General features: G+C 48.9%; 1 protein-coding gene across 1 annotated transcript in view; it reads left to right on the top strand.

The window, feature by feature from the left end:
- LOC135568162 (uncharacterized) overlaps positions 1-16,905 on the top strand; it is a 58,298-nt gene extending 41,393 nt beyond the window's left edge. Inside the window, exon 8 of the mRNA XM_065015137.1 lies at positions 16,738-16,905. Coding sequence (XP_064871209.1) covers positions 16,738-16,905 — 168 coding nt within the window. The remainder of the gene's footprint in view (positions 1-16,737) is intronic.
- Positions 16,906-20,986: the final 4,081 nt, after the last annotated feature.

The raw sequence follows: 20,986 nt of genomic DNA, 5'->3' as shown, positions 1-20,986 counted from the left end.
ACACCCCCAGTTAGGCTCTACACCCCCAGTTAGGCTCTACACCCCCAGTTAGGCTCTACACCCCTTGTTAGGCTCTACACCCCCTTGTTAGGCTCTACACCCCTTGTTAGGCTCTACACCTCCTTGTTAGGCTCTACACCCCCAGTTAGGCTCTACACCCCTTGTTAGGCTCTACACCCCCTTGTTAGGCTCTACACCCCTTGTAAAGTGGATTAATGTATCCCTGTTAGGCTCTACACCCCAGTTAGGCTCTACACCCCCAGTTAGGCTCTACACCCCTTGTAAAGGGGATTAATGTATGCCAGTTAGGCTCTACACCCCCAGTTAGGCTCTACACCCCCAGTTAGGCTCTACACCCCCAGTTAGGCTCTACACCCCCAGTTAGGCTCTACACCCCCTTGTAAAGCTGATTAATGTGCTTCATTTTAAGAAGTGATTTGGACACATTTATGGACTAGACTACATGAGGTGTGATACTAACCTTATAGGACTATGGACTAGACTACATGAGGTGTGATACTAACCTTATAGGACTATGGACTAGACTACATGAGGTGTGATACTAACCTTATAGGACTATGGACTAGACTACATGAGGTGTGATACTAACCTTATAGGACTATGGGCTAGACTACATGAGGTGTGATACTAACCTTATAGGACTATGGACTAGACTACATGAGGTGTGATACTAACCTTATAGGACTATGGACTAGACTACATGAGGTGTGATACTAACCTTATAGGACTATGGGCTGGGCTACATGAGGTGTGACTAACATGACTATGGACTAGACTGAGGTGATACTAACCTTATAGGACTATGGACTAGACTACATGAGGTGTGATACTAACCTTATAGGACTATGGGCTGGGCTACATGAGGTGTGATACTAACCTTATAGGACTATGGACTAGGATACATGAGGTGTGATACTAACCTTATAGGACTATGGGCTGGGCTACATGAGGTGTGATACTAACCTTATAGGACTATGGACTAGACTACATGAGGTGTGATACTAACCTTATAGGACTATGGACTAGTCTACATGAGGTGTGATACTAACCTTATAGGACTATGGACTAGACTACATGAGGTGTGATACTAACCTTATAGGACTATGGACTAGACTATATGAGGTGTGATACTAACCTTATAGGACTATGGACTAGTCTACATGAGGTGTGATACTAACCTTATAGGACTATGGACTAGACTACATGAGGTGTGATACTAACCTTATAGGACTATGGACTAGACTATATGAGGTGTGATACTAACCTTATAGGACTATGGGCTAGACTACATGAGGTGTGATACTAACCTTATAGGACTATGGACTAGACTACATGAGGTGTGATACTAACCTTATAGGACTATGGACTAGACTACATGAGGTGTGATACTAACCTTATAGGACTATGGACTAGACTACATGAGGTGTGATACTAACCTTATAGGACTATGGACTAGACTACATGAGGTGTGATACTAACCTTATAGGACTATGGACTAGACTACATGAGGTGTGATACTATGATACAATTTTAAAGGCTATTGTCACCCATCAGACTATTCTTGATTTGATCTTGTCTTTACATGTACTAAATAATACATGTGTGGAATTAGTTTTGATTTAGAATGGACCATTATCATGCACCTGTCTCAGAACAGGGGGTAAAATACATGTGGCCGCTACCTCACTGTTGCCGCTACCTCACTGTGGCCGCTACCTCACTGTGGCCGCTACCTCACTGTGGCCGCTACCTCACTGTGGCCGCTACCTCACTGTGGCCGCTACCTCACTGTGGCCGCTACCTCAGGTCCTGGAGATTACAGCTGTCCTCACTGTGGCCGCTACCTCACTGTGGCCGTTACCTCAGGTCCTGGAGATTACAGCTGTGCTCACTGTGGCCGCTACCTCACTGTGGCCGTTATCTCAGGTCCTGGAGATTACAGCTGTCCTCACTGTGGCCGTTACCTCAGGTCCTGGAGATTACAGCTGTCCTGTGGCCGTTACCTCACTGTGGCCGCTACCTCAGGTCCTGGAGATTACAGCTGTCCTCACTGTGGCCGCTACCTCAGGTCCTGGAGATTACAGCTGTCCTCACTGTGGCCGCTACCTCAGGTCCTGGAGATTACAGCTGTCCTCACTGTGGCCGCTACCTCAGGTCCTGGAGATTACAGCTGTCCTCACTGTGGCCGCTACCTCACTGTGGCCGCTACCTCAGGTCCTGGAGATTACAGCTGTCCTCACTGTGGCCGTTACCTCAGGTCCTGGAGATTACAGCTGTCCTCACTGTGGCCGCTACCTCAGGTCCTGGAGATTACAGCTGTCCTCACTGTGGCCGCTACCTCAGGTCCTGGAGATTACAGCTGTCCTCACTGTGGCCGTTACCTCAGGTCCTGGAGATTACAGCTGTCCTGTGGCCGTTACCTCAGGTCCTGGAGATTACAGCTGTCCTGTGGCCGTTACCTCAGGTCCTGGAGATTACAGCTGTCCTGTGGCCGTTACCTCAGGTCCTGGAGATTACAGCTGTCCTGTGGCCGTTACCTCAGGTCCTGGAGATTACAGCTGTCCTGTGGCCGTTACCTCAGGTCCTGGAGATTACAGCTGTCCTGTGGCCGCTACCTCAGGTCCTGGAGATTACAGCTGTCCTGTGGCCGTTACCTCACTGTGGCCATTACCTCAGGTCCTGGAGATTACAGCTGTCCTCACTGTGGCCGTTACCTCAGGTCCTGGAGATTACAGCTGTCCTGTGGCCGTTACCTCAGGTCCTGGAGATTACAGCTGTCCTGTGGCCGCTACCTCAGGTCCTGGAGATTACAGCTGTCCTGTGGCCGCTACCTCACTGTGGCCGTTACCTCAGGTCCTGGAGATTACAGCTGTCCTCACTGTGGCCGTTACCTCAGGTCCTGGAGATTACAGCTGTCCTCACTGTGGCCGTTACCTCACTGTGGCCGTTACCTCACTGTGGCCGTTACCTCAGGTCCTGGAGATTACAGCTGTCCTCACTGTGGCCGTTACCTCAGGTCCTGGAGATTACAGCTGTCCTCACTGTGGCTGTTACCTCACTGTGGCCGTTACCTCAGGTTGTCTTCTGTATTTAGTTTGATAGCAGCCCAATTTTTTTTCACTTTCCTGATTTGGAAAAGTTTTCTGAAGAATGTGTTTGGTCCAGTAATAAAACACAAAGATGAAAACCGTGGTGGAAATTACCATCGTTTTCAGATTTATTTTCTTCCCATAATTGGAAAAAAAAGGCTCTTGAAAGAAAAGCCAGTGAGATTTGAAATAATTATCTCCAGTGTGTGTATAGAAACCCCTCGCCGCAGAGTGTGTAGGAGTCCTCTGAGCTTGGGCAATTACACGAAGACAAGTGCTGCGGAGTCCCAGGTGTCTGTTCTTCGCTATAGCAGTGTAGCACAGCGGGCACTGTAGTACCCACTCACAGAGCACCAGACCGGTGATGAACGCTACCCTTTTTATGTAACGGTGGCTAATTAAAACTCCGTCGTTCTATTATCTGTCGTTCTGTTATCTCCGTCGTTCTGTTATCTCCGTCGTTCTATTATCTCCGTCGTTCTATTATCTCCGTCGTTCTATTATCTCTGCTGAGCGCCGAGCCACGGTGAAGAGTACGGCGGAGAGATCCCATGTCCGTCTGTATTGAAGATAACTCAATAGGCCTGGTGGATGTTATTCATCTGTCTACTGTGTATTCAGTCCATCCAGGCCCCCTTCTCCTCCTTGTAGTACGATGCCATCATTCTCAAGCCCTCTTTTTGTTCATTGGGTGAAACATTAACATGTGGAAATCCATGTTTTAGATGTAACACAACGGTTAGAAGATGAGGACGTCTGCAGTTGTAGTCAGAATTGACTAATATATTTGAATACGTTTTTTTTTTTAAATGCCGTCAATTCTCTTTTTTGAACCTTTTTATTTAACTAGGCATGTCTGTTAAGAACAAATTCTTATTTTCAATGACGGCCTACCGGGGAACAGTGGGTTAACTGCCTTGTTCAGGTGCAGAAACCACTAGGCTACCTCCTACCCACTGTCCAGGGGCCACGGGTCTGTATCATATCCTACCCACTGTCCAGGGGCCACGGGTCTGTATCATATCCTACCCACTGTCCAGGGGCCACAGGTCTATCATATCCTACCCACTGTCCAGGGGCCACGGGTCTGTATCATACCCTACCCACTGTCCAGGGGCCACGGGTCTGTATCATATCCTACCCACTGTCCAGGGGCCACGGGTCTGTATCATATCCTACCCACTGTCTAGGGGACACGGGTCTGTATCATATCCTACCCACTGTCCAGAGGCCACAGGTCTATCATATTCTACCCACTGTCTAGGGGCCACGGGTCTGTATCATATCCTACCCACTGTCTAGGGGCCACGGGTCTGTATCATATCCTACCCACTGTCCAGGGGACACGGGTCTATCATATCCTACCCACTGTCCAGGGGCCACGGGTCTGTATCATATTCTACCCACTGTCCAGGGGCCACGGGTCTATCATATCCTACCCACTGTCCAGGGGACACAGGTCTGTATCATATCCTACCCACTGTCCAGGGGCCACGGGTCTATCATATCCTACCCACTGTCCAGGGGACACAGGTCTGTATCATATCCTACCCACTGTCTAGGGGACACAGGTCTATCATATCCTACCCACTTTCCAGGGGCCACAGGTCTGTATCATATTCTACCCACTGTCCAGGGGCCACAGGTCTATCATATCCTACCCACTGTCCAGGGGCCACAGGTCTGTATCGTATCATATCCTACCCACTGTCCAGGGGCCACAGGTCTGTATCGTATCATATCCTACCCACTGTCCAGGGGACACAGGTCTATCATATCCTACCCACTGTCCAGGGGCCACAGGTCTGTATCATATCCTACCCACTGTCCAGGGGCCACAGGTCTGTATCATATTCTACCCACTGTCCAGGGGCCACAGGTCTGTATCGTATCATATCCTACCCACTGTCCAGGGGCCACAGGTCTGTATCGTATCATATCCTACCCACTGTCCAGGGGCCACAGGTCTGTATCATATCCTGTCCTCTAACCACAAGGCTACCTGCCCCCCCCCCCCCCCCCACACTCTAACCACTAGGTCTGTATCATATCCTACCCACTGTCCAGGGGCCCCAGTCACATGCATACTAAAACACTCGGTGTATTGTAACGTTCTGTTATTGCTCTGAGTTGATGATGTCATCCCCGCAGTTGATTTCTCCATTGTCTGTCTATGCGATCTAGTAGTCCTAGGTTACTACTGGCTCCCAAAATGCCACCCTAATACCTAATTGGGTCCTGGTCAGAAGTAGTGCACTGAATAGGGTGCGGTGTGGGACACACGGCGTAGATTCTAATTCAGAACCCTGTTCCCATCTGTTACGTTGAATCCCCACATAAACCAGTTAACAGACACTTTGGCCCATTTTCTTTTTTTGTGTGTGTGTCTGTTGTCTTGATAATCAGCCGTTTAATAATGCTCAGCATCAATATGCTCTTTTTAAACCCCCCATTTTGCTTTAGTTAATGGAGTCGCAGAGAGGCGGTCAGTGAATTGCTCTGGGGGTTAATGACATTAAGATATGTTTGTAAAGGGCTAAATTAAATCAGTCGTAGATTGTAGCTCCGTCAAGTCATGCCAGACAACCAGACAACCCCATTGAAGAAAGAGAGTGGGGGAGAGAGCGAGAGGGGGGGGGGGGGGGGGGGAGATTCCTACTCTAACCTCCTCGCAGCAAATGCACTTATGTTGTAGGGACATAAAGTAAATGGGTCTGGGACGTGAATGGAGCTAAATGGTTATTGGTGCTAGCTGGGTCTCTACTGGCTTCCGGCTGGTCCTGTTATCCCTGTTGCTTCATCGGTTTATGCTGCTGCTGCTACTCTGTCATATCCATCACTCCAGTATCCCTGTCCCCTTACCCCCTATACATATCTACCTCCATCACTCCAGTATCCCTGTCCCCTTCCCCCTATACATATCTACCTCCATCACTCCAGTATCCCTGTCTCCTTACCCCCTATACATATCTACCTCCATCACTCCAGTATCCCTGTCCCCTTCCCCCTATACATATCTACCTCCATCACTCCAGTATCCCTGTCCCCTTCCCCCTATACATATCTACCTCCATCACTCCAGTATCCCTGTCCCCTTCCCCCTATACATATCTACCTCCATCACTCCAGTATCCCTGTCCCCTTCCCCCTATACATATCTACCTCCATCACTCCAGTATCCCTGTCTCCTTACCCCTATACATATCTACCTCCATCACTCCAGTATCCCTGTCTCCTTACCCCTATACATATCTACCTCCATCACTCCAGTATCCCTGTCTCCTTCCCCCTATACATATCCATCACTACAGTATCCCTGTCTCCTTACCCCTATACATATCCATCACTACAGTATCCCTGTCTCCTTCCCCCTATACATATCCATCACTACAGTATCCCTGTCTCCTTCCCCCTATACATATCCATCACTCCAGTATCCCTGTCTCCTTCCCCCTATACATATCTACCTCCATCACTATAGTATCCCTGTCTCCTTACCCCCTATACATATCTACCTCCATCACTCCAGTATCTCTGTCTCCTTACCCCTATACATATCTACCTCCATCACTCCAGTATCTCTGTCTCCTTACCCCCTATACATATCTACCTCCATCACTCCAGTATCCCTGTCCCCTTACCCCCTATACATATCTACCTCCATCACTCCAGTATCCCTGTCCCCTTACCCCTATACATATCTACCTCCATCACTCCAGTATCTCTGTCTCCTTACCCCTATACATATCTACCTCCATCACTCCAGTATCCCTGTCCCCTTCCCCCTATACATATCTACCTCCATCACTCCAGTATCCCTGTCTCCTTACCCCTATACATATCTACCTCCATCACTCCAGTATCCCTGTCTCCTTACCCCCTATACATATCTACCTCCATCACTCCAGTATCCCTGTCCCCTTACCCCTATACATATCTACCTCCATCACTCCAGTATCCCTGTCTCCTTACCCCCTATACATATCTACCTCCATCACTCCAGTATCCCTGTCCCCTTCCCCCTATACATATCTACCTCCATCACTCCAGTATCCCTGTCTCCTTACCCCTATACATATCCATCACTACAGTATCCCTGTCCCCTTACCCCTATACATATCTACCTCCATCACTCCAGTATCCCTGTCTCCTTCCCCCTATACATATCTACCTCCATCACTCCAGTATCCCTGTCCCCTTCCCCCTATACATATCTACCTCCATCACTCCAGTATCCCTGTCTCCTTACCCCCTATACATATCTACCTCCATCACTCCAGTATCCCTGTCTCCTTACCCCCTATACATATCTACCTCCATCACTCCAGTATCTCTGTCTCCTTACCCCCTATACATATCTACCTCCATCACTCCAGTATCCCTGTCCCCTTCCCCCCTATACATATCTACCTCCATCACTCCAGTATCCCTGTCCCCTTACCCCTATACATATCTACCTCCATCACTCCAGTATCCCTGTCTCCTTACCCCTATACATATCTACCTCCATCACTCCAGTATCCCTGTCCCCTTCCCCCTATACATATCTACCTCCATCACTCCAGTATCCCTGTCCCCTTACCCCTATACATATCTACCTCCATCACTCCAGTATCCCTGTCCCCTTCCCCCTATACATATCTACCTCCATCACTCCAGTATCCCTGTACATGTTAATATGGTACTGACCCTGTATATAGTCACCTTACCCCTATACATATCTACCTCCATCACTCCAGTATCTCTGTCTCCTTACCCCTATACATATCTACCTCCATCACTCCAGTATCTCTGTCTCCTTACCCCTATACATATCCATCACTACAGTATCCCTGTCCCCTTACCCCTATACATATCTACCTCCATCACTCCAGTATCCCTGTCTCCTTACCCCTATACATATCTACCTCCATCACTCCAGTATCCCTGTCTCCTTACCCCTATACATATCCATCACTACAGTATCCCTGTCTCCTTACCCCTATACATATCCATCACTACAGTATCCCTGTCTCCTTACCCCTATACATATCCATCACTACAGTATCCCTGTCTCCTTCCCCCTATACATATCCATCACTACAGTATCCCTGTCTCCTTACCCCTATACATATCTACCTCCATCACTACAGTATCCCTGTCTCCTTCCCCCTATACATATCTACCTCCATCACTACAGTATCCCTGTCTCCTTCCCCCTATACATATCCATCACTACAGTATCCCTGTCTCCTTCCCCCTATACATATCCATCACTACAGTATCCCTGTCTCCTTACCCCTATACATATCCATCACTACAGTATCCCTGTCACCTTACCCCTATACATATCCATCACTACAGTATCCCTGTCACCTTACCCCTATACATATCCATCACTACAGTATCCCTGTCTCCTTACCCCTATACATATCCATCACTCCAGTATCCCTGTCTCCTTACCCCTATACATATCTACCTCCATCACTACAGTATCCCTGTCTCCTTCCCCCTATACATATCTACCTCCATCACTACAGTATCCCTGTCTCCTTCCCCCTATACATATCCATCACTACAGTATCCCTGTCTCCTTACCCCTATACATATCCATCACTACAGTATCCCTGTCACCTTACCCCTATACATATCCATCACTACAGTATCCCTGTCTCCTTACCCCTATACATATCCATCACTACAGTATCCCTGTCTCCTTACCCCTATACATATCCATCACTACAGTATCCCTGTCTCCTTACCCCTATACATATCCATCACTCCAGTATCCCTGTACATTGTTAATATGGTACTGACCCTGTATATAGTCACCGTCCCCCTATACATATCTACCTCCATCACTCCAGTATCCCTCGCCCCTTCCCCCTATACATATCTACCTCCATCACTCCAGTATCCCTGTCTCCTTCCCCCTATACATATCTACCTCCATCACTCCAGTATCCCTGTCTCCTTACCCCCTATACATATCTACCTCCATCACTCCAGTATCCCTGTCTCCTTCCCCCTATACATATCTACCTCCATCACTCCAGTATCCCTGTCTCCTTACCCCCTATACATTTCTACCTCCATCACTCCAGTATCCTTGTCTCCTTACCCCTATACATATCTACCTCCATCACTCCAGTATCCCTGTCTCCTTCCCCTATACATATCTACCTCCATCACTCCAGTATCCCTCGCCCCTTCCCCCTATACATATCTACCTCCATCACTCCAGTATCCCTGTCCCCTTCCCCCTATACATATCTACCTCCATCACTCCAGTATCCCTCGCCCCTTCCCCCTATACATATCTACCTCCATCACTCCAGTATCCCTGTCTCCTTCCCCTTATACATATCTACCTACATCACTCCAGTATCCCTGTCTCCTTCCCCCTCTACATATCTACCTCCATCACTCCAGTATCCCTGTACATTGTTAATATGGTACTGAGCCTGTATGTAGTCACCTTACCACTATACATATCTACCTCCATCACTCCAGTATCCCTGTACATTTTTTATATGCTACTGATCCTGTATGTAGTCACCTTACCCCCTATACATATCTATCTCTATCACTCCAGTATCCCTGTCTCCTTCCCCCTATACATATCTACCTCCATCACTCCAGTATCCCTGTCTCCTTCCCCCTATACATATCCATCACTACAGTATCCCTGTCTCCTTACCCCTATACATATCCATCACTACAGTATCCCTGTCCCCTTCCCCCTATACATATCTACCTACATCACTACAGTATCCCTGTACATGTTAATATGGTACTGACCCTGTATATAGTCACCTTCCCCCTATACATATCTACCTCCATCACTCCAGTATCCCTGTCCCCTTCCCCCTATACATATCTACCTCCATCACGACAGTATCCCTGTACATGTTAATATGGTACTGACCCTGTATATAGTCACCTTCCCCCTATACATATCTACCTCCATCACTCCAGTATCCCTGTCCCCTTCCCCCTATACATATCTACCTCCATCACTACAGTATCCCTGTACATTGTTGATAGAAACTGGGGTTCAGGCTGGGAAACAGTGCAGATAGAAACTGGGGTTCAGGCTGGAAGACGGACGGTGCAGATAGAAACTGGGGTTCAGGCTGGAAGACGGACGGTGCAGATAGAAACTGGGGTTCAGGTTGGGAGACGGGACGGTGCAGATAGAAACTGGGGTTCAGGTTAGAAGGCGGACGGTGCAGATAGAAACTGGGGTTCAGGTTGGAAGGCGGACGGTGCAGATAGAAACTGGGGTTCAGGCTGGGAAACGGTGCAGATAGAAACTGGGGTTCAGGTTGGAAGGCGGACGGTGCAGATAGAAACTGGGGTTCAGGTTGGAAGGCGGACGGTGCAGATAGAAACTGGGGTTCAGGTTGGAAGGCGGACGGTGCAGATAGAAACTGGGGTTCAGGTTGGAAGGCGGACGGTGCAGATAGAAACTGGGGTTCAGGCTGGCGGACGGTGCAGATAGAAACTGGGGTTCAGGCTGGGAGACGGACGGTGCAGATAGAAACTGGGGTTCAGGTTGGAAGGCGGACGGTGCAGATAGACGGTGCAGATAGAAACTGGGGTTCAGGCTGGAAGACGGACGGTGCAGATAGAAACTGGGGTTCAGGTTGGAAGGCGGACGGTGCAGATAGAAACTGGGGTTCAGGTTGGAAGGCGGACGGTGCAGATAGAAACTGGGGTTCAGGCTGGAAGACGGACGGTGCAGATAGAAACTGGGGTTCAGGCTGGAAGGCGGACGGTGCAGATAGACGGTGCAGATAGTGCCGATATGAAAACCACACCACAAATAGAAGTACAAAAAACTAAATGTGTTCAATCAAACAGCATATTAATTATACGTGATATACTCAGCATACAATAAACACATGTTTTATGTGAGAGTTAGACTACATGGAGGAGATTACTGATTACCCTGATTACCCAGGCTTCATGGAGGAGATTCCTGATTACCCAGGCTACATGGAGGAGATTACTGATTACCCTGATTACCCAGGCTTCATGGAGGAGATTACTGATTCGTCTGGGTCATCAGGCTGACCTCCAGGCTACATGGAGGAGATTACTGATTACCCTGATTACCCAGGCTTCATGGAGGAGATTACTGACTCGTCTGGGTCATCAGGCTGACCTCCAGGCTACATGGAGGAGATTACTGATTACCCTGATTACCCAGGCTTCATGGAGGAGATTACTGATTACCCTGATTACCCAGGCTTCATGGAGGAGATTACTGATTCGTCTGGGTCATCAGGCTGGCCTCCAGTCTTCATGGAGGAGATTACTGACTAGTCTGGGTCATCAGGCTGACCTCCAGTCTTCATGGAGGAGATTACTGACTAGTCTGGGTCATCAGGCTGACCTCCAGGCTACATGGAGGAGATTACTGAGTAGTTTGGGTCATCAGGCTGACCTCCAGGCTACATGGAGGAGATTACTGAGTAGTTTGGGTCATCAAACTAGGTAAACTGGGACCTGGTAGAATCCATTGATGGGTTTTAGGTAAACTGTCTGGGACCTGGTAGAATCCATTGATGGGTTTAGGTAAACTGGGACCTGGTAGAATCCATTGAAGGGTTTAGGTAAACTGTCTGGGACCTGGTAGAATCCATTGATGGGTTTAGGTAAACTGGGACCTGGTAGAATCCATTGAAGGGTTTAGGTAAACTGTCTGGGACCTGGTAGAATCCATTGAAGGGTTTAGGTAAACTGTCTGGGACCTGGTAGAATCCATTGAAGGGTTTAGGTAAACTGTCTGGGACCTGGTAGAATCCATTGATGGGTTTAGGTAAACTGGGACCTGGTAGAATCCATTGAAGGGTTTAGGTCAACTGGGACCTGGTAGAATCCATTGATGGGTTTAGGTAAACTGTCTGGGACCTGGTAGAATCCATTGGAGGGTTTAGGTAAACTGGGACCTGGTAGAATCCATTGATGGGTTTAGGTAAACTGGGACCTGGTAGAATCCATTGAAGGGTTTAGGTAAACTGGGACCTGGTAGAATCCATTGAAGGGTTTAGGTAAACTGGGACCTGGTAGAATCCATTGAAGGGTTTAGGTAAACTGGGACCTGGTAGAATCCATTGAAGGGTTTAGGTAAACTGAGACCTGGTAGAATCCATTGAGGGGTTTAGGTAAACTGGGACCTGGTAGAATCCATTGAGGGGTTTAGGTAAACTGGGACCTGGTAGAATCCATTGATGGGTTTTAGGTAAACTGGGACCTGGTAGAATCCATTGATGGGTTTTAGGTAAACTGTCTGGGACCTGGTAGAATCCATTGATGGGTTTAGGTAAACTGGGACCTGGTAGAATCCATTGAAGGGTTTAGGTAAACTGTCTGGGACCTGGTAGAATCCATTGATGGGTTTAGGTAAACTGGGACCTGGTAGAATCCATTGAAGGGTTTAGGTAAACTGTCTGGGACCTGGTAGAATCCATTGAAGGGTTTAGGTAAACTGTCTGGGACCTGGTAGAATCCATTGAAGGGTTTAGGTAAACTGTCTGGGACCTGGTAGAATCCATTGATGGGTTTAGGTAAACTGGGACCTGGTAGAATCCATTGAAGGGTTTAGGTCAACTGGGACCTGGTAGAATCCATTGATGGGTTTAGGTAAACTGTCTGGGACCTGGTAGAATCCATTGGAGGGTTTAGGTAAACTGGGACCTGGTAGAATCCATTGGAGGGTTTAGGTAAACTGGGACCTGGTAGAATCCATTGATGGGTTTAGGTAAACTGGGACCTGGTAGAATCCATTGAAGGGTTTAGGTAAACTGGGACCTGGTAGAATCCATTGATGGGTTTAGGTAAACTGGGACCTGGTAGAATCCATTGATGGGTTTAGGTAAACTGGGACCTGGTAGAATCCATTGATGGGTTTAGGTAAACTGGGACCTGGTAGAATCCATTGAAGGGTTTAGGTAAACTGGGACCTGGTAGAATCCATTGATGGGTTTAGGTAAACTGGGACCTGGTAGAATCCATTGATGGGTTTAGGTAAACTGTCTGGGACCTGGTAGAATCCATTGATGGGTTTAGGTAAACTGTCTGGGACCTGGTAGAATCCATTGAAGGGTTTAGGTAAACTGGGACCTGGTAGAATCCATTGATGGGTTTAGGTAAACTGGGACCTGGTAGAATCCATTGATGGGTTTAGGTAAACTGGGACCTGGTAGAATCCATTGAGGGGTTTAGGTAAACTGGGACCTGGTAGAATCCATTGAGGGGTTTAGGTAAACTGTCTGGGACCTGGTAGAATCCATTGAGGGGTTTAGGTAAACTGTCTGGGACCTGGTAGAATCCATTGATGGGTTTAGGTAAACTGTCTGGGACCTGGTAGAATCCATTGAAGGGTTTAGGTAAACTGGGACCTGGTAGAATCCATTGGAGGGTTTAGGTAAACTGGGACCTGGTAGAATCCATTGATGGGTTTAGGTAAACTGTCTGGGACCTGGTAGAATCCATTGAAGGGTTTAGGTAAACTGGGACCTGGTAGAATCCATTGATGGGTTTAGGTAAACTGGGACCTGGTAGAATCCATTGATGGGTTTAGGTAAACTGTCTGGGAGATATGAGTATTGATGAAAGTACATAATTGGTGCACATTAATGTTGTAAATAAACAAGATTTTGAGTTTCTTAACCAAAGATGCAGATGGCGCCAGGCATTTTCTTTTGTATGATGAGTAATCTGTGTAGGTAGGAGACGTCTGTACTGGCTCAGACAATATTACAGTACATGAGAGATGGGTCAACGCAGGTCTAGTGTAGGAGGAATGGGAAAACATTTCAGTCTCTCGATGTGCAAAACTGATAGAGACATACCCCAAGCGACTTACAGCTGTAATCGCAGCAAAAGGTGGCGCTACAAAGTATTAACTTGAGGGGGCTGAATAATTATGCACACCCAATTTTTCAGTTTTTGATTTGTTAAAAAAGTTTGAAATATCCAATAAATGTCGTTCCACTTCATGATTGTGTCCCACTTGTTGTTGATTCTTCACAAAAAAATACAGTTTTATATCTTTATGTTTGAAGCCTGAAATGTGTCAAAAGGTCGCAAAGTTCAAGGGGGCCGAATACTTTCGCAAGGCACTGTAGGTCTGTAACAGTTTGGGTCCAGGGTGTCTCCCCCTTTGAAGAGGGGGATGACTGCGGCAGCTTTCCAATCCTTGGGGATCTCAGACTATATGAAAGAGAGGTTGAACAGGCTGGTAATAGGGGTTGGGACAATGGCGGCGGATAGTTTCAGAAATAGAGGGTCCAGATTGTCAAGCCCAGCTGATTTGTACGGGTCCAGGTTTTGCAGCTCTTTCAGAACATCGGCTATCTGGATTTGGGTAAAGGAGAACCTGGAGAGGCTTGGGCGAGTAGCTGCAGGGGGTGGGGGGGGCGCTGTTAGCCAAGGTTGGAGTAGCCAGGAGGAAGGCATGGCCAGCCGTTGAGAAATGCTTGTTGAAGTTTTCGATAATCATGGATTTATCGGTGGTGACCGTGTTACCTAGCCTCAGTGCAGTGGGCAGCTGGGAGGAGGTGCTCTTGTTTTCCATGGACTTCAGTGTCCCAGAACTTTTTGGAGTTAGAGCTACAGGATGCAAATTTCTGCCTGAAGAAGCTGGCCTTAGCTTTCCTGACTGACTGTGTGTATTGGTTCCTGACTTCCCTGAACAGTTGCATATCGCGGGGACTATTCGATGCTATTGCAGTCTGCCACAGGATGTTTTTGTGCTGTTCGAGGGCAGTCAGGTCTGGAGTGAACCAAGGGCTATATCTGTTCTTTGTTCTGCATTTTTTGAACGGAGCATGCTTATCTAAAATGGTGAGGAAGTTACTTTTAAAGAATGACCTGGCATCCTCAACTGACGGGATGAGGTCAATATCCTTCCAGGATACCCGGGCCAGGTCGATTAGAAAGGCCTGCTCGCAGAAGTGTTTTAGGGAGCGTTTGACAGTGATTAGGGGTGGTCGTTTGACTGCGGATCCGTAGCGGATACAGGCAATGAGGCAGTGATCGCTGAGATCCTGGTTGAAGACAGCGGAGGTGTATTTGGAGGGCCAGTTGGTCAGGATGACGTCTATGAGGGTGCCCTTGTTTACAGATTTAGGGTTGACCTGGTGGGTTCCTTGATGATTTGTGTGAGATTGAGGGCATCTAGCTTAGATTATGGGACTGCCGGGGTGTTAAGCATATCCCAGTTTAGGTCACCTAACAGAACAAACTCTGGAGCTAGATGGGGGGGCGATCAATTCACAAATGGTGTCCAGGGCACAGCTGGGAGCTGAGGGGGGTCGGTAGCAGGCGGCAACAGTGAGAGACTTATTTCTGGAGAGAGTAATTTTTTAATTAGTAGTTCGAACTGTTTGGGTATGGACCTGGAAAGTATGATATTACTTTGCAGGCTATCTCTGCAGTAGACTGCAACTCCTCCCCTTTGGCAGTTCTATCTTGACGAAAAATGTTATAGTTGGGTATGGAAATCCCAGAATTTTTGGTGGCCTTCCTGAGCCAGGATTCAGACATGGCAAGGACATCAGGGTTAGCGGAGTGTGCTAAAGCAGTGAGTAAAACAAACTTAGGGAGGAGGCTTCTGATGTTGACATGCATGGAACCAAGGCTTTTCGATCACAGAAGTCAACAAATGAGGGTGCCTGGGGACATGCAGGGCCTGGGTTTACCTCCACATCACCCGCAGAAACAGAGGAGGAGTAGTATGAGGGTGCAGCTAAAGGCTATCAAAACTGGTCGCCTAGAGCGTTGGGGACAAAGAATAAAAGGAGCAGTTTTCTGGGCATGGTAGAATATATTCAGGGCATAATGCGCAGACAGGGGTATGGTGGGGTGCGGGTGCAGCGGAGGTAAGCCCAGGCCCCGGGTGATGATGAGAGAGGTTGCATCTCTGGACATGCTGGTTGTAATGGGTGAGGTCACCGCATGTGTGGGACAAAGGAGGTATCTGGGGTATGGAGAGTGGAACTAGGGGCTCCATTGTAAACTAAAACAAGTATTCAACAGAATTAGGTCGCCTGGTTGGAAACCTGTCTCTTTGGAAGCTGTTCTCTCCCTGGCAGCTCCAGCTGATCTACTGGGGTCAGAGTGAACGGTACAACAGGGCTTCTCCACCTGATCTACTGGGGTCAGAGTGAACAGACTGCAGTACAACAGGGCTTCTCCACCTGATCTACTGGGGTCAGTGTTTAGCTTGAATGGGATCTCCACCACCAGGGCCTTTTGAAGCCACAGTGTCTGTAATCTATCATCTGATTCCCGGACCAGTGCTTTGTTTCGTCCTCCTTTTCTCTGCTTCCTGCCCCCCCCAGACAGGAAGCAACAGCTTGTCAGTATAGCTAGAGGTCAGAGGTGTCTGTAGAGGTATAGACCCGAGGTCACAGTCCCCACTGACCCCTGACAGAGAGGTTACAGACAGTCAGAGCCAGACTGACCACCATAACTTTAAAACAAAACAATACTTTTTTGTTCTTTTTTTTTTTTTTGAAAAATATTTTAGTTTGTGAAATTTACACGTGGAGGACCACTGTTTTTGTATGTAAATAAAAATATTTCTCTCCTAAATGAACGGTGACTAACTCATCTCCTCTGTCCTCCCCTGTAGGTGACGGTGAAGATGTATAAACGTGGATCTCCGGGCTGGCTGGGGAAGCCCCTGACGTCCACCAGCACCATCCCCCACAACACACAGGTCATCTTCCGGATCAACGGAGAGGAAACGGACGCCAGGATCCCCGCTAACACCATCCAAAGCATCACACTCAGCATATGACTCTTTTTTTTCCCCCCTTGGTTACGGCCCAAATGTCGCCCTATATAGTACACTACTTTTAGTGTCACCCTATATAGTACACTACTTTTAGTGCGCTGGTATATGGACTAGGGTGCCATTTTGGGATCCATCACAGACAGTGGATCTGTATGAGAAACTAGCCTGTTCTCCACGGTCTGCAGGTTTTAAGTGTGTGTGTGTGCAGTTTTCTAAACTACCAGGTTAGGTATCTGTTGAATCAGACTCTATTTACACTAATTTACCAAACTAGATTTTTTGGGCCCTTAAGACCAGAAGGGTGAAAGGGATTGTTGGTAACTGAAGGACCCTGGAGTCCGGCTTCAGGGACCTCCTTCTATACTAGTTATCACACAACAATAACAATATATACCTGCTGTTTTTAATTATGTATATGAGTACCTTTTTATCACATGGATCACTTAGTTGTGCTCCACAGCATCCTGCAGGCCAGCAAACATCCCTCAACCACAGCCTCCTGCAGGCCACCAAACATCCCTTACCCACAGCTACACAGCCTCCTGCAGGCCACCAAACATCCCTCAACCACAGCCTCCTGCAGGCCACCAAACATCCCTCAACCACAGCCTCCTGCAGGCCAGCAAACATCCCTCAACCACAGCCTCCTGCAGGCCACCAAACATCCCTTACCCACAGCCTCCTGCAGGCCACCAAACATCCCTCAACCACAGCTACACAGCCTCCTGCAGGCCACCAAACATCCCTCAACCACAGCCTCCTGCAGGCCACCAAACATCCCTCAACCACAGCCTCCTGCAGGCCACCAAACATCCCTTACCCACAGCTACACAGCCTCCTGCAGGCCACCAAACATCCCTCAACCACAGCCTCCTGCAGGCCACCAAACATCCCTCAACCACAATATTCTGCTGGCCACCAAACATCCCTTACCCACAGCCTCCTGCAGGCCACCAAACATCCCTCAACCACAGCCTCCTGCAGGCCACCAAACATCCCTCAACCACAGCCTCCTGCAGGCCACCAAACATCCCTTACCCACAGCTACACAGCCTCCTGCAGGCCACCAAACATCCCTCAACCACAGCCTCCTGCAGGCCACCAAACATCCCTCAACCACAGTATTCTGCTGGCCACCAAACATCCCTTACCCACAGCCTCCTGCAGGCCACCAAACATCCCTCAACCACAGCCTCCTGCAGGCCACCAAACATCCCTCAACCACATCTACACAGCCCCCTGCAGGCCACCAAACATCCCTCAACCACAGCCTCCTGCAGGCCACCAAACATCCCTCAACCACAGCCTCCTGCAGGCCACCAAACATCCCTCAACCACAGCCACACAGCCTCCTGCAGGCCACCAAACATCCCTCAACCACAGCTACACAGCCTCCTGCAGGCCACCAAACATCCCTCAACCACAGCCTCCTGCAGGCCACCAAACATCCCTTACCCACAGCCTCCTGCAGGCCACCAAACATCCATCAACCACAGCCTCCTGCAGGCCACCAAACATCCCTCAACCACAGCCTCCTGCAGGCCACCAAACATCCCTTACCCACAGCTACACAGCCTCCTGCAGGCCACCAAACATCCCTCAACCACAGCCTCCTGCAGGCCACCAAACATCCCTCAACCACAGTATTCTGCTGGCCACCAAACATCCCTTACCCACAGCCTCCTGCAGGCCACCAAACATCCATCAACCACAGCCTCCTGCAGGCCACCAAACATCCCTCAACCACATCTACACAGCCCCCTGCAGGCCACCAAACATCCCTCAACCACAGCCTCCTGCAGGCCACCAAACATCCCTCAACCACAGCCTCCTGCAGGCCACCAAACATCCCTCAACCACAGCCTCCTGCAGGCCACCAAACATCCCTCAACCACAGCCTCCTGCAGGCCACCAAACATCCCTCAACCACAGCCTCCTGCAGGCCACCAAACATCCCTCAACCACAGCCTCCTGCAGGCCACCAAACATCCCTCAACCACAGCCTCCTGCAGGCCACCAAACATCCCTCAACCACAGCCTCCTGCAGGCCACCAAACATCCCTCAACCACAGCCTCCTGCAGGCCACCAAACATCCTCAACCACAGCCTCCTGCAGGCCACCAAACATCCCTCAACCACAGCCTCCTGCAGGCCACCAAACATCCCTCAACCACAGCCTCCTGCAGGCCACCAAACATCCCTCAACCACAGCTCCACTTGTCACCCTGTAGTCAAACCATTGTTATGCTGAAAATCTGTATCATAATCAGCACTTAGCCTAATGTAAACTCCCCCCCCCCCACTTAGCCTAATGTAAACTCCCCCCACTTAGCCTAATGTAAACTCCCCCCACTTAGCCTAATGTAAACTCCCCCACTTAGCCTAATGTAAACTCCCCCCCCCCCCACTTAGCCTAATGTAAACTCCCCCCCCACTTAGCCTAATGTAAACTCCCCCCCACTTAGCCTAATGTAAACTCCCCCCCCCCCACTTAGCCTAATGTAAACTCCCCCCCCCCACTTAGCCTAATGTAAACTCCCCCCACTTAGCCTAATGTAAACTCCCCCCCCACTTAGCCTAATGTAAACTCCCCCCCACTTAGCCTAATGTAAACTCCCCCCCCCACTTAGCCTAATGTAAACTCCCCCCCACTTAGCCTAATGTAAACTCCCCCACTTAGCCTAATGTAAACTCCCCCCCCACTTAGCCTAATGTAAACCCCCCACTTAGCCTAATGTAAACTCCCCCCCCTTAGCCTAATGTAAACTCCCCCCTTAGCCTAATGTAAACTCCCCCCCCACTTAGCCTAATGTAAACTCCCCCCACTTAGCCTAATGTAAACTCCCCCTTAGCCTAATGTAAACTCCCCCCCCCCTTAGCCTAATGTAAACTCCCCCCTTAGCCTAATGTAAACTCCCCCCTTAGCCTAATGTAAACTCCCCCCCTTAGCCTAATGTAAACTCCCCCTTAGCCTAATGTAAACTCCCCCCCACTTAGCCTAATGTAAACTCCCCCCCCCCCCTTAGCCTAATGTAAACTCCCCCCTTAGCCTAATGTAAACTCCCCCCCCCCTTAGCCTAATGTAAACTCCCCCCACTTAGCCTAATGTAAACTCCCCCCTTAGCCTAATGTAAACTCCCCCCTTAGCCTAATGTAAACTCCCCCCTTAGCCTAATGTAAACTCCCCCACTTAGCCTAATGTAAACTCCCCCCCCCCCCCTTAGCCTAATGTAAACTCCCCCCTTAGCCTAATGTAAACTCCCCCCACTTAGCCTAATGTAAACTCCCCCCACTTAGCCTAATGTAAACTCCCCCACTTAGCCTAATGTAAACTCCCCCCACTTAGCCTAATGTAAACTCCCCCCACTTAGCCTAATGTAAACTCCCCCCACTTAGCCTAATGTAAACTCCCCCACTTAGCCTAATGTAAACTCCCCCCACTTAGCCTAATGTAAACTCCCCCCCCCCTTAGCCTAATGTAAACTCCCCCCACTTAGCCTAATGTAAACTCCCCCCCACTTAGCCTAATGTAAACTCCCCCCCCACTTAGCCTAATGTAAACTCCCCCACTTAGCCTAATGTAAACTCCCCCCCCCACTTAGCCTAATGTAAACTCCCCCACTTAGCCTAATGTAAACTCCCCCCCACTTAGCCTAATGTAAACTCCCCCCCCCCACTTAGCCTAATGTAAACTCCCCCCACTTAGCCTAATGTAAACTCCCCCCCCCCCACTTAGCCTAATGTAAACTCCCCCCCACTTAGCCTAATGTAAACTCCCCCCACTTAGCCTAATGTAAACTCCCCCCACTTAGCCTAATGTAAACTCCCCCCCACTTAGCCTAATGTAAACTCCCCCCCCCCCGTTCACACATGGACTCGCCTTGTTCCATCCGCGGTGGCCTGTCATACTCAACGCCAATAGTATGTTAATGGAGATGGTTCAGAACAATTAGCCTGATTTTAAACTTACTCTTTGTTTTGAATGATAATTCTAGTGTCTGGCCCCTGCCACTAACGTAGACGTTAACTAGCCGTTATGTCAGTTGGTTTGATTGTCACCCACCACTACATGGTTCAGCTGCGG

The sequence above is a fragment of the Oncorhynchus nerka genome, unplaced genomic scaffold (assembly GCF_034236695.1).
Source record: "Oncorhynchus nerka isolate Pitt River unplaced genomic scaffold, Oner_Uvic_2.0 unplaced_scaffold_1665, whole genome shotgun sequence".
Classification (NCBI taxonomy): Eukaryota; Metazoa; Chordata; class Actinopteri; order Salmoniformes; family Salmonidae; genus Oncorhynchus; species Oncorhynchus nerka.
Note: the sequence above shows the minus strand (reverse complement) of the source record. Positions and strands in the feature narration are given on the sequence as shown.